The 14,443-nt window shown below is 41.1% G+C and overlaps 2 protein-coding genes across 2 annotated transcripts; one reads left to right on the plus strand and one right to left on the minus strand.

The window, feature by feature from the left end:
• Positions 1–1,041: 1,041 nt before the first annotated feature.
• LOC306940502 (nephrocan-like) lies at positions 1,042–4,398 on the plus strand (the record flags this gene model as incomplete). Its single annotated transcript, XM_079525600.1, has 5 exons — positions 1,042–1,134; positions 2,019–2,104; positions 2,682–2,772; positions 2,879–3,603; positions 3,966–4,398. 5 exons carry the CDS (start codon positions 1,042–1,044, stop codon positions 4,396–4,398), a joined length of 1,428 nt encoding a protein of 475 aa, XP_079381726.1.
• A 1,653-nt stretch (positions 4,399–6,051) lies between these two features.
• ak7a (adenylate kinase 7a) lies at positions 6,052–11,849 on the minus strand (the record flags this gene model as incomplete). Its single annotated transcript, XM_079525601.1, has 18 exons — positions 6,052–6,169; positions 6,314–6,472; positions 6,672–6,889; positions 7,572–7,769; positions 8,007–8,072; positions 8,161–8,289; positions 8,734–8,839; positions 9,006–9,134; positions 9,303–9,452; positions 9,738–9,815; positions 10,115–10,205; positions 10,299–10,387; positions 10,495–10,578; positions 10,704–10,805; positions 10,913–11,007; positions 11,283–11,397; positions 11,622–11,678; positions 11,769–11,849. 18 exons carry the CDS (start codon positions 11,847–11,849, stop codon positions 6,134–6,136), a joined length of 1,983 nt encoding a protein of 660 aa, XP_079381727.1. The 3' UTR covers positions 6,052–6,133.
• Positions 11,850–14,443: the final 2,594 nt, after the last annotated feature.

Consider the following 14,443-nt stretch of genomic DNA (forward strand, 5'->3'; position numbering starts at 1 on the left):
GTAGGCTGAAGGAAGATTTGACACCCAAATGTTTCAAATCAACATGATAGTGGTGCTATAAAAGGCTGCAACACAGACCTGGGTAGGCAACCTGGCCTGGCGGGGATCCATGTGCTCCAAGGAGTGCACTTTTCTTTTTTTGTCTTTTTGTTTCCTGTCAGTGTCACTCCAGTTCTTATCCTGTCACTCATCATGGTCAGCAAGCCACGCTTTTGTCTCATGGGAGGACACAGACCATATAATCTTTGTATTCCCTCTTTAGTTTTTTGTTGAAATCTTATTTTACTTTTCTTATACAGTTATATCCTATATCCTATGATTCCATTTTTAACATATATTCTTAATTGAGGTTTTATGTTCTTGCAAGTATTGGACCTCTTTTGAATAGACACTGCCGTGGTGCCTCTTATATTAATGAGTTCAGTAAATGTGTGACTACTATAATAATCAATGGACTTCATTGAGGTCTGAAGTTACTCTGCCATGTCAGTCAACACACACAGGCTGTCTACCTCAAAGAATTTCAAGTCACACATGCAGCACTTCAAACACAGAATTCAAACATTGCTGAAAGGAAATTGCATTGGTTTCACAGAATAGGTTGTAAATTGTGTATCAGGGAGTTTCTCACATCCACAAACAGGGTCTGTCGAGCTTTTGGAGCCAGCTAAATTCTCTGTCCATGTCAAATGTTGTTTTTCTAACCCCAAGGCAAACATCTCAGCCATTGTTCCAAATGAAGCAAGGAGACCTCTACTCTCACCCTGGGTCATTCTGAGCCTTCTATTTATACTCCTGCCTCCCGAAAGCAGAGAACCTCTTCCGTCTTGAAGATACAGAGCAAGAGGACGTAAGACATTTTCCGATTCATTGGGGGTTGCAAGTTTGTCTACAAGGGCCAGGCTGCACAATTAGGTAGTCATCATGTTAGGGGTTGCTTTAGTCCTGCTTCTAGGTATCCTGTTTAATCCACACCCATGGGTCAGCACCAGTGTGTGCCCAAAGAAGTGTGTGTGTGACCACAGTGCAGCAGTTCAATCCATGCAGTGTTTCAGGGTGCAAGCTATTCCATCGCAGATATCTAGAGACACAAAGATAATAAAGCTGGCTTATAACCACATCAAGGAAGTAAAGGTAAGTGACAATATTGAATTCATCACATTACCTCATTTCAATTTATAGGCCTACATGATATTAATACATAATTAATAATGATATAGTACATTCAATATCTCTCGCATTTATGCAATACATGTTTTATTGCTTTCCGTTTGTGATATTTAGTTATAATGATATTCAATGTGATAGATTTAGTTTCTAACACTTTCCAAAAATACAAAAGTATCCAAGTCTCAAGTTCCCTTTATCTGTGGTTGTACTGTCCATAATTCCCATTGATTATGTGGAAATGAGAAGACTTCCCTTTGGAAATAGAGAGAAAACCCCCCCAGAGAAAACCCCCACCATAAACTGTTATGTTATGTTATGTTATGTTATGTTATGTTATGTTATGTTATGTTATGTTATGTTATGTGCGTGCGTGCGTGCGTGCGTGCGTGCGTGCGTGCGTGCATGTGTTTTATGACCAACATTCAACTTGTTTTAGTATTACTTTAGTGCATAGTGTAAACATTTGCATATATAAATGCTGAGTCCCTATAAGTGCTCAATAATAATAATAATAATAATAATAACTTTATTTCAGACCCATGGGTCCATTATAAATATACAAAATATAATAGAAAACAAAACAGATCACTCAAGCACACGCACGCACGCACGCACGCATGCACGCACGCACGCACGCACGTACGCACGCATGCACGCATGCACGCACGCACACACACACACACACACACACACACACACACACACACACACACACACACACCAATACATGTGGTGGCTGCCAAATCAAAATATTCAGGCAGGTACATTTATTACTAAAAATATAGAGGCTATTTCGCCAAAGCTCTCTGAGCCTGGATATGTATCTATTTAATATACGTGTCATTCAGGTTCAAGACTTATCAGGACTGACAGTATTGGAGGAGGTGGTGCTTTCCTCAGCTGGGGTGGAGGTGGTGGAGAACAATGCTTTCAGGTAGGGAAACTTTTGTTTCCCTTTTCCTGATCTACTGATGTATTGTGATGTTTTTTATATGATATTGTATTACTCGACGATCTACTGATGTATTGTGATGTTTTTTATATGATATTGTATTACTCAACGACACTGAAAATGAGTTTATTTACTCAGTGTAATTTCGAGAATAAATAAAACTTGAATGAATGAATGGGTCCAAGCACCACTCTGCTAGTTACAGAGATTACATTTTAACATAGGAGAATAGGAGATACAAATGATTTAATATGAAAAGACTGATTAAATATAGTTTTTTGAGGGGCGCTACTCCAATGTGTAAACACAAACATTGAAGACAAAAGTGAGGACAGAAAAGTGAAGACGCAAATTGTGATTGGCCGGAATGACATTTGTGATGATTTGATTGGCTGAGTGAGCACGGAATGTGATGTATATGATGTATGATGATAAGAGCGCCCCTCACTTCACACAGGTGTGATTTTTAAATTGCATAATAAAAATGAAAGGAATATTATCGCAATCATCTGTATTCAGTGATTGATTGAGATTTGGCATTCTTTCGGACTGCTTTTAGGGCCCATAGAAGATTACGACACCTGGACCTCCAGAAGAATAAGCTTCGCTTTGTTCCCCGGGGTCTCCCAACTAACCTGGAAACCCTCAAGGTAGAGTAGAGGCCAACCTTTCAAGAAAGAAGAGATTTCTCACAAATAATTAAAATAAATGTTGTAGCTACATACAGTATGTTATCAAATACATTTCTTTGTTCAGGTGGGTAACAACCTGATCCACACTCTTCAGGAGTCAACCCTGGAAAACCTGAAGAAGCTGCGTGAGCTAGACCTGCAGAGTAACCACATCACCACACTCCGCGCTAATGTCCTCTCAGGTCTCGTGAAGCTGGAACGCTTGTACCTGGACGGTAACCGCATAGAGACGGTCCAGGGGTCCATGAGGCTGGCCCAGCTTAAACTGTTGAGCACGGGAAGTAACAGAATCACATCTTTCCCCTCTGCTTTTTTCACACAACTCAAATCCCTGAGTGCGCTGCGTCTGGCAGGGAACCTGCTGTCCAGGGTTCCCAACGACCTCCCAGGATCTCTGAAAGTCCTCAATCTGGACCGCAACCATATCCGAGCTCTGAGGAGCCGGGAGATGGCACAGCTCTGGAACCTCACCTCTCTGTCGGCCGCCCACAACCGACTGGTCTCAGTGGACGGTGCTCTGCGTTTGCCTTACCTGACCTCTCTGGACGTGCCTGGCAACCACCTCAAGGTGCTGCCCGGAAGACTGGCTCCTCGCCTGGAGAGGCTCGACTGTAAACAGAACGCCATCCAGGAGGTCTCCTTCCACCATGTATCTGGAATGAGGCAGTTGAGACATCTGTTCCTGGAGAACAACACCATTAAGACCTTTGAGGCCAATGCACTGAGGAACAACGTGCAACTCACCAATCTGGCCCTGGAGCAAAATCTGTTGTCTTCAATTCCAGACGGGTATACTGTATATGTATATTAATATATCTATAGAAAATGAGATGTGGGTGTATATGTTTTGTCACCTAAATACAAATAGAGATGTATAGCATTTGCAGGTTCCTTGGCTCATCGGTTCCATTGTCATTGGTGACTTGATGCACACAAAACATCAGTCGTGCGTGCGTGGCGTGCGTGGCGTGCCTGTGTGCGTGCGTGTGTGTGTGTGTGTGTATGTGTGTGTGGGAGGAGTATGGGTTAGAACTCCTCAAAACTAAAACAATACCAGGTGCTGGAAGGTTTGTTTGCTGAACACACATTAACTTTACTCAGCTCTTGTGCTCCATTCCTCTTTTTTGTGACATACACTTCCTGCTTAACAGGCTCCCAGAAAGCCTGGTCCGCTTAGACCTGAAGGCCAACCACATCGCAGTCATCCGGGAGGGGCCGATGCGCACACTGAGACGCCTGCAGGTGCTGAATCTCCGCAGGAACCATCTGACCACGCTCCCCCACACCCTGCCGGACTTCCTGCCCAGGCTCGCCACTCTCTACCTGGACGGCAACCCCTGGAACTGCACCTGCGAGCTCAAGAGGCTGAGCAGGCTGCTAGCAGCTCGCGGGGTGGAGGTGCCTAGCGAGGAACTCTGCAGCGAGGAGCTGGTCAGTGTGCCGTCTGTTGGCAGAGATTGGAGGGCTTATCTGACGGAGGGCAGATGTGAGGAGGAGGAGGCAGAGGAGGTTACGGAGAGTATGAGACGTGAGAAACAGGACACAGATCTTACGAGTGATGAGGACTATTATGATTACGATTAAAGCAACAGAAACAAATGAATGCACTTCTAGGGCTCTATTTTGGGAAGAGTGCACAAAAAATAGGGCAGCCTAATGTCCAAACTATGCTGTGTAGCCTAAAAGTTTTTTGATATCAAAATAGCACAACCAAACATGTTAATGCTGTGTAAAAGTTAAGATAAATTTTGTAGCTCTGAGATGCCTGATGAATGTTTTGATAATTTGATAACGTAGAAGCAATTAATGATTATTCTAAGGCATTAAATATGTGTAATTAGGCAGCGCTTTTTTTTATACAACAGCAGAAGGGAAACTTCCTTCATATTGTTGCTGTTGGGTGGTAACATTGTCCTAAACCATTACTTTCCAGGAAATGGAAAAAAATAACCCATTTTTCATTGGATCACAAGCACTTGTTAATAAGTTTTGAATCATATTATGGCTCTAATTTCTAAAGTCTGAAGTGTCAAATAATTGATTGTGACTGTGTTTTACCAGTAGATGGCAACTCTTGCCTGCTTTTATTTTTTTCTTTCCATTTTTGAGCAGTGCCTAACCTAACCAGTTCCTTGCAATTACATCTGTCACTCACAGGTTAATGACAGGGCAGCCATAGCTGAACAGGTATAGAGGTGGCCTGGGAAACATGGTCCCTGGTTTTGGGACATTTATTCCCTAACTGCTCTGAGGTTGCTGCCCCTGTAGCTAACTCCTGATAGTTTAAATGCACATTGTGCAAATATGCAGTGACAAATACTCCAAAGGAGTGGGGACCACATTGTTATGATTATTATTATTTTGTATTATTGTTGTGGGCTTGATCGAGAACAATATATTGTTATCGTACATCAACTTTATTCCCGGGGCCGTTTGCCCTCTGGGCTGTGACATCATGTGTGTCAACCAATAAGAAGACACCGGTCGCTATTTTCACCTCGCTGTCTCTCGGGATGGAGGCTGTGACATCATCAGAGTAGAGAGCTACTTTAGCCCACACGGTTCCTTCAGGAATAGATACTAGTTATTATTAGTAGTAGTAGTATTGTTTTTTATTATATGAAATTATAAGTTACATATTAAGAAATACATTTTCATTCTTTTTTCCTACATACTTCAATGCAATAGTATCCTATTTATGAAACTATAGAAATTACATCATGCATCACTAATTGTCAGGATTGCCAACTAAGAATTAAACTGACTTATTTTACTTGACCAACATGGTTAAGAACCTGTCTATTATGAATTAACTGCCATTCCTCCAATAAGTCAGTCTGCGTAACACTGATTTTAGTAGTAGTAGTAGTAGTAGTAGTTTTAGCAACACCCCTTGTAGCTCTGCTGTTATTCCAGCATTATCTATATGGAAAGAAGTAGGAACGCTGAAATAGGAATGCTGCAGGGTTCTAGCACCTGAGGATATTTTGGAAAGCAACAAAATGCCATCAGAAACAGTATTTATTGTACTGTAAAATACATACATGAATACCTATATGGGACCTGTCATGACTGGCATGAGTTAATAGTGATTAGAGTTGTCAACAAATAAAATAAAATAAATACAGTAGAATTGTTATTGTGGAAAATATACACGTAAAAATATTGAAAAGGTTACACAGTATGACTATACAGTTATGACTTATTGAGTTATTGTCATAATTCACAACATTGTTTTCAAGTATTTGGTTTGGATCAAATTGTATTCAATGTGACATCTAACTATCATATCTTCAACAAATGTTTGGTACATAGTATTTCAGTCTTGTGAATTGTTCTGCAGAAGATGTTCAGCCTGTGAAAATAAAACACAGGTGTCAAATAACAATTTGATAACAGCTAGCTAAGCTAATACTGACTCATCAAAGTCACCATAATATACTACATGTTTAGTTTGGGGATTAGCCAGTGCATCTAATTTAGAACAATAAAACTGTACCAAAAAGTCAACCGGATCATCTGGTTTGACCTTGCAGCACTCTACCATTGCCTCGGAGAGAGAGGGCATCACATATTTCATCAGATAGTTTCTCAGGGGGATAGATTGAGCTTCCAGAAGCTCGTGCTCCTGTTTCTTCACCTCTGACACATTCAGTTCCTTAGAAAGAAAAACAGGTAATTTTTACATGCTAAACAAGGGTGGGAAATTTGATCAGTATAACTCCATTCTATCCTAGGCAACCAAAACTGAAAATGTGTGAAAACACATGAATGAATTGAATTCACAAGCCACTGTATACTGTAAAGCAAATAATATTTAGATTTTTATATATATGTGTATCCATGCTTATGCTTACCCACTCCTCATACTGAGCAGCTAGTTGAGCCAGTGCAGCCCCATCCTGCTTCTTCTTCCTGGCAGCCTCCAGGGCCAGTCTCTGTTGCCTCTCCTCTTCCAGCCTTTGTCGCTCCACCTCCTGCTCTTGCGGGCCGGTGCCATAGTTTCTCGGACGCCCAACCACCTCTGTGATCTTCTTCATTACATCTGTGTACTCGGGGTCATCTGTATTAACCTCTGGGAGAAGACAAGTCATATGTAACTAAGTATAGGCTGGAGTGGCTTATTGTCAGTATCACCCAAGCTATATGCTACAATGCGCTAGACTCCTGGGAGATGGATTGCTGAGGTGAAGTGCCACACTTATCATCAGCTCCCTATACTTACAGCACATTTTAGTTACCCAAGCCATGCTGCTCAATACTCATACATTGAGTTGGAACTTGGCAGTGCCCAGGATCAAACCCAGAACGTTTCTATTCAAAGGTGAGCATTCTACTAAGTCTGAGCTACCTGGAAAACATTATGAGTTTGATCAGCTAACCCTTTCTCTTTACATTATGCATATTCTCTCTCTCTCCCTCTCTCTGAATGAATTCGTTTTTTTTAGACCATTTAGAGAAGCCAATTATTATTTTTTCTTTATTTCTCCCAATTTAGTTATCTTATCTCCTCCAACATATATTTGTGTTGTCACAGCTATTTCACCCTGCTGGTTTACCTGTCTTAACCCTCCCCATACATTGTTGTGTTGCTTTTGTGTTGATAAAGATCCTAATTTTACAACTGAGATAAAGAGTATTCTTTTCATCCTTTCAGTTATTTATACTCTTATGTGCAAACAACCTCATTCAAACTTTTGCACATCATAGTCTGTAAACACTAAACAGCTAGGTAAGGAGTTAAACGCCAGCAGTACCAATGTGCTCTGGGTGGATCTCCATCTCATCAAAGTAGTCCAAAACAGTTTCGTCAGCGACACCGACTCTTCTATATTTGTCTAGGCGGGCGACGAATTCCACCTGGGTGTAACGCATCTTCTCTGCCAAGATCTGTGTAAAACCTTGAGCTCTTTCCATGAGAAAGTTGTCTGATGCCTCAAGGCAAAAAACAAATTCTGCAAAACATAGGCGAAGAATGAGAAAATGTTTTCCTAGAGAGTGTGTGTGTGTGTGTGTGTGTGTGTGTGTGTGTGTGTGTGTGTGTGTGTGTGTGTGTGTGTGTGTGTGTGTGTGTGTGTGTGTGTGTGTGTGTGTGTGTGTGTGTGTGTGTGTGTGTGTGTGTGTGTGTGTGTGTGTGTGTGTGTGTGTGTGTGTGTATTTCACTATAAGTAAGATAGAAGGGCTATATCAACCTGGAGTGATTCTCCTGTTATACATGGGTATTTTAGGGTTGTAATCCTCACTCTCCGTGTCTTCATCTGCATTGAACACCAAATGAAACACTTTAAAATGAAAAATGTGCATCCTTATTTACAAAGCAATTACACAAAACCATGTGGAACTCACCAGAGAAAATTGACTTGGCTTGCTCATAAGTCTTTGGGAAGCCATCAAGAATGAATCCTTGGTTCTTACATGGAGCTGAATTCAGTTTATCTTGCAAAATGTGGAACGCAAGTGGATCAGCAAGCCGACCTATGGGACCAAAATATAGATTTCTTATTTATTTCATAAAACAAAACAACAATTGTTTCTTTCAATTCAGCCATTGTGCCAATTCATCGTTGGTCACTGCCGTTGTACCTTACTGGCTGGAAGTGAGGAGCTCCCACTGTGACGATGTAACCTACTTCTCCCATTAAACATCCCCGCCCCGCCCCAGCCCTCGCTAGCACAGCAACAAAGACTGCCCTCCACACCTGGCTTCCTTCTCTAAACACGGCCAATTGGAATTGGGTTTGTATAGACAGCCAAGCCAGAGATGCATGATACTGGATTTAAATCTAAACTCTGTGGTGGTGGACAGGTACTTCTTCATCCCTGCCGAGCACCCCCAAAAGTATTGATTTCAATAATGGCAAACTTAAGCGCCTCCGATTTCTGCAACTAATTGCTACTGTATTTGGCTCTACAGCTCACCTCCATTCTTTGCCATACTGCCACGAATAGTTTCCAGTTGATCTTGTGCAACAGTCACTGATTCCTCATCGTCATATTCAACGTCACCACCTTTCATGGTTTCTTCCTGAAGCATATGCCATAGACATGTATGATAAGTTGGTCTGTCATTTAATATAATATTTCTGTACCAGATATAGCACGAGGAAATGTCCACAAGATGGCAGTACATATTGGAATTAGCCTACTTAAAAATCAATCAAGTACACAAAATATATTTTGATCTTACTGACCAGTTGTGTGATCCTTTCTTCGATTATTTCCTTGAGTTTGATGTGGTGAACTTGATAATACTTGCAGAGCTTCTCGGCAACAGTGGTTTTGCCCACCGCAGGAGGCCCACTGAGGCACATTCTGATTGGCTACAAAAACAAATCATTACACCAGACATCTAGTTTGTGACTTGTGACAAGTTTAATTTAATTTAAATATCAGTAATTAAATACGTTTGGAGTTTAGGATTTCGATAACTAAACTCGTTCCAGTAGCATTCCAATTGTCTTTTCCTGACTGAAGAATTGAACACTCACAAGTAGCTGCCTGGAGTCTTTGTATTCCTTCACAATGTGATTCATATTTTCTACCATTCCAGCTTCATATTTCCAGGGAAAGTTGAAAGAGTTTTTCAGGACAACAGTCTCCAGGTGAAGGTTGATGCTTAGGTACTCCAACTCATCCTCCTGGAATGTGTGAGATAAACTTTGAATACCACTACTACATTATTTGATTAAATACAAGAAAGTAAATGGAAAATGAAGATATATTCATTAGTGCCAAGGAAAATGCCACTCAATAAATTAAGCTATCTATTTTTATGGATGGTCCAATAAATAGATTGAGGCTCAGAACTGTCACAGAATCACTATACTATAGTAGTGTTAAAATACATATCAATTTGTATACAAACTAGCATTCTATGCTGGATGCTACTATATGTGAGATGAATGCAAAATCACATACCGTACCTTCAAATCCTTCATGAACCGAGCTTCCGCCTCAGGTACTTTATTGATTTTGCCTGGTCCAAGTACAGCACTTAACACCTCAAGAGGCAAAATTCACAAAAAAATGAACAAATGTTTTTTTACCTTCATGTTATTTATTTGTATCAGCCTAATCACTAGTGTGTGCATCTGCAACCAATGGCAGTGGTTCTCAACCTTTTCAGGCTGTGACCCCCCAAAGTAATCATATTTGAACTGGGATCCCCACCCTGACAAGTACTTGGAATGTAGGAGTTGAGGCATTACATTTTGTTTGACAACTGACAAATATTGTGAAAATGGCAGACCTACAAGCTTACACACCCAAGACCCAAAGGTTAAAAAACTCCTGGTGTTACCTTCACAGTGTCCTCTAAAGTATTTTTAGAGTCATCCACAGCGAGGATGTACTGTGACTTAGGCCTGAGGTCGATCACATTCTGGATCACCCTGAGGGAGCAAGAGATATATTCAGTTCAATACTATCCCACTGAACATTATGAACTGCGGGTAGATTTGGAGACCAGACATTATCAACATCACCCTCCAAGGTCGTATACGTGAATCATGGGAATGTAATCTGTGCCCAATCCAAATACAGGAACTTTCGGAATCTGCATTGACCAAGCTGTCTAGGGGAAAATACAAATAAAAGTAGTAAATAAATGACAAATAGTTCATTGATGATATACACTAGCCTATTTACTGTATATACACATCATATTGGGTCTAATTTTACCTTGAAAAAATAGTGAAACAGGCTCTCTCCTTTCCCATACTGAAGACCACCAGCTACAACATAACCAGTAAACTTAGATCTTTTCTGTGAGGAAAAAATAGCAATGATAAAAAATAGAATCAATAAGATTCTGGCTTCAGTTCCAGGCTGCATAAAGTTAGTATCCAAACACTGCTCATGCATCTTCTTGGGACAGTTCTGCAACTTACAGCTTTACCCAGTTTGAGTACAAGTTTCTCAAGATTGCAGTGGTTTTTGAAGTTGGGATGGGGCCTTCTCCTCCTGTAATCATCATCTGTCAGAACATCATCCTGAAGAGGAAATGTAATTGCAATGGTTGCGATTTATGTACAATGCAAAAGTATAAAGTACAGTTTAGTTATTATTTATTATTATTATTTTTTTGCTTAAGCCTTACCAGGTCCTGTGGCTTTGTCAATGCCCAAGTCATTACTGTGGAGACCAGGATGAATATTTTCTGAGACCTGAAACGATCCATCTCAGCGTGAAGAGCTATTAGAAAGAAAGAAAGAAAGAAAGAAAGTAAGAAAGACTTATTTTACACAAGGTGTGAGTATGAAAGTTTTACAGTTTGTTAGGCCTACTTGCTATTTATTTTCTATTTTTAGATTATAGTGATTGTGATCATTCTGAACAATTGTAACTAAGTAGGCCTATAGGCCTACTGTTGTTAAAAGGCGTCTACTCTACCTTTATGTCTACTATAGGCGAAAACAACAGCGCCTTCTGCTGTGTGTTTCCTCCATTCCTCCAGATTAGTGCCTTACCAGTTACAGCCCAGGTCGCCTCTTCAATTTGCTCTTCAGTCGCATGTTCAGAGATATTATACACCACTGCATCACATTCCACAAGGCGCTCAAGTAACTTCTCACGTTCTGCCGACTGCAAAATGAGCAAATTATGGTATCGTGTTTGTTTGCACTTAGGCTACTTTGCAAAGGTTGGAAATAAATATGTTTGTATATTTGCATATTCCATATTGCATTAATTGCACTCACTAAATACTGTTCTCGAAGAAAGCTGGCTGTTTCTTCGCTGAAAGAAGACACCGTTCCGACTATTTGAAACGTCCCCTGATCATATGTGCGTTCTTCTCGGGGCGATACTGTGTTCTCTGCGTCACCATCCTCGGACAATTCTCCAGGTGTACATGTTGACAAAAACTGTTGGAATTTATATAAATTAATTAATAATTACACTGAACCTTGAACGCCATGTCAGCGGTCAAAATAATACACATTATTTTACTTTACCTTTGCAATGTACTTGGAGGAATATGTGTCAACATTGCTGACAAAAACACGTTTATGAAGAAATTGTTCCCTGCCGTCCATCTTTACGGTTGCTACCGACTCGGTTGCTAAGATCAACGTCTAATAGAACAGTGGTTCCCAAAGTGGGGTCCGGGGACCCCCAGGGGTCCTTGAGGGAGTTCCACGGGGTCCCCAGCTAAATTATAGTTTGGAACCAAATAGACCCTTATGGGTCTATAACTCTGAGAGTGTAGGCCTACAAAACCAAACCAATCGAACCAAATGGACCCGTTCTCAGAGTTAAATTAACATTGATTTTACAATATATGCCTACATTGGGGTCTCAGAGATATAAATGCCATTAAATGGGGGTCTGTAGACTAATATGCATGGGTTCAGGTTGAGAATCATTGCTAGAGCCATAAAATCTTCTCTTATGGGGGTCCCTGGCATATTTTCAAATGGGGGTCCGCGGGCTAATTATAGTTAGGCCCCCGCCTACCATAGAAGTGACACACAATGTGCTGAACGCAAGAGAATTAATGCAGAGCACTTTTGAGCACGTGCAAATCTAGTAACATTATTTAGCCTATAGTTTAATTAATGTATTAAAGTATAATTATTTTATATCAGATAGGCGTATTAGGATATGGCACCATCTTGGCACCATCTATATTATCTGTGTCTCAGAGGAGGGCTGTGGACAGTTCAAATGTCTACCAGTGACATCATCACTCTGTGCTGTGTTTTTTTTCTACCTGAATTGTTTGAATTATATTTCTCAAAAAAAAGAAAGAAAAGAAACGGCAGGCTTTTTCCGTTGCAAGAATATTAATAAGGGAAAAATGGAAAATTTGCTAAATGTGTGGCAAATCTGCTTACTGTCTTTCTTCACAAATGTGTAATGTGTTCATAAATGTGTTCATAAGTACATATTACTCGCTTGAGTAATATTGTCCAACACTGCTCCTATGAGACACAGATATAGAAATATTATATGAACATATAAGTTGAAAATGGCTGAAGTCATCCTTCAAAACAGCTTGTTGTGATTACTTTAATACAATTTTATTGAAATTGAATTGCATTTTCAGTTTATATAGAGAAATGTAATATTTATTTAAACTTAAAGTTTAACATAACAACTATAGGAACAGCCCTCCCCCTCCATGTAGCCCAGCACATATGACGTCATCATCGTCTATGATGTCATTATTTGTATAAATTCCCCAAATCTCTGTGAGTGGTTCTTTAACTTCAGTAATTATGTTGAAAAGGTTTCTCCTAATCTTTATTCTGGTTATAGCCAGCAGTTGGTCTGTACACAGGTTGTGGGCAGCGAGCAGGGCTGGCATTGTCGAAGAAGAGGTTGTCCTGGTGCTGAAGACAAGTAACTTTGATGCAGCGCTGAAAGCTCACCCCAACATTCTGGTGGAATTCTATGCCCCATGGTGTGGTCACTGCAAACGTCTGGCCCCGGAGTACGCCAAGGCGGCCAGCATGCTGAGGGAAGAAGGTTCTGAGATCCGCCTGGGAAAGGTGGATGCCACAGAAGAAATGGAGCTGGCCAAGGAATATGGAGTCCGGGGATTTCCCACTATTAAATTCTTTAAGGGCGGAGAAAGGGAGTCACCCAAACAGTACTCTGCTGGTAGGAAGGCTGATGACATCATCAATTGGCTTAAAGGACAATATTGATCCCAAATGACTTGCCATGGGGTCTATTTTGCAGAATTGCCCCTGTTGTCCATGCAGTTTCCCCCGCAGACCCCTGCAGCCCTCATAGCATAAAGCCGAGCTCATTGCAACTCGATGAGTTGCATTGGTGCGGTTTACCTTAAAAACAGTTTTGTCCCTACGCGACCCTTTGGTGTGGTTTGGACTGATCAGACAGGTACTATGATTATACTAGGAGAAGAGTTTTTCTTTTAGTGTTAAAAAGATATTTTTATGTGGCCACACCCATCAGTTCATTAAAGGTATATTCAGTGATTTCACTTAATTCAAATATCACTTATTTTTTCTTATTTTTTGGATAATCCTCCCTACTATAAAGTGTGCTGACCATATAAGGAGTTCCTCCCTGTCCCCAGTGAGCCCCTGGGGTCAAAAAACCCTAGTTTCGGTTTGGGCTTTGGGTGGCAAAGCCTTCATCCAATCAGGATGAGAGGGGCCTTCCTCCAATCATGATCGAGCGGGGCGGGCATTGGTGCACGTGCTGTTGGTCTGTTGTACTTCCCCCACTGTAGAGCGCGTGCATGTGCACAACTTGTTACCGGGTGGACCGTTTTTTTTCTCCAAATCACCCAAATCACTGAATGCTCCTTTAAGTATCCCTGGTTTTCAGGTGGGTGGTGATCCACCTGAACTGAAGCCACACCCACAGCTGTTGTATGATAAAGAGGGAGGGGTTGGGGCGGGGCTGATATTGTGATGCACCCTGGGCAAGACCTACGCTGTAAAGACTATCATTTGTTTGGGCGGAAGTTGTGGGATTTTAGTGGAAGTATCGCCCAAGGTGTTGTGATTGACGGGATAATATCGTATCCGGGGGAAATACATCTGACGGATGTTCCGTAGGATACATCCGCCGATAGCTTCTCTGCCTTACGTTGTGACCAGGCTTTTCTTTTCGCAGATACGTAAGCCTGGGACCGAGGCTAATTGTGATGTCA

Source organism: Electrona antarctica (assembly GCF_951216825.1).
Source record: "Electrona antarctica genome assembly, chromosome: 17".
Taxonomy (NCBI): Eukaryota; Metazoa; Chordata; class Actinopteri; order Myctophiformes; family Myctophidae; genus Electrona; species Electrona antarctica.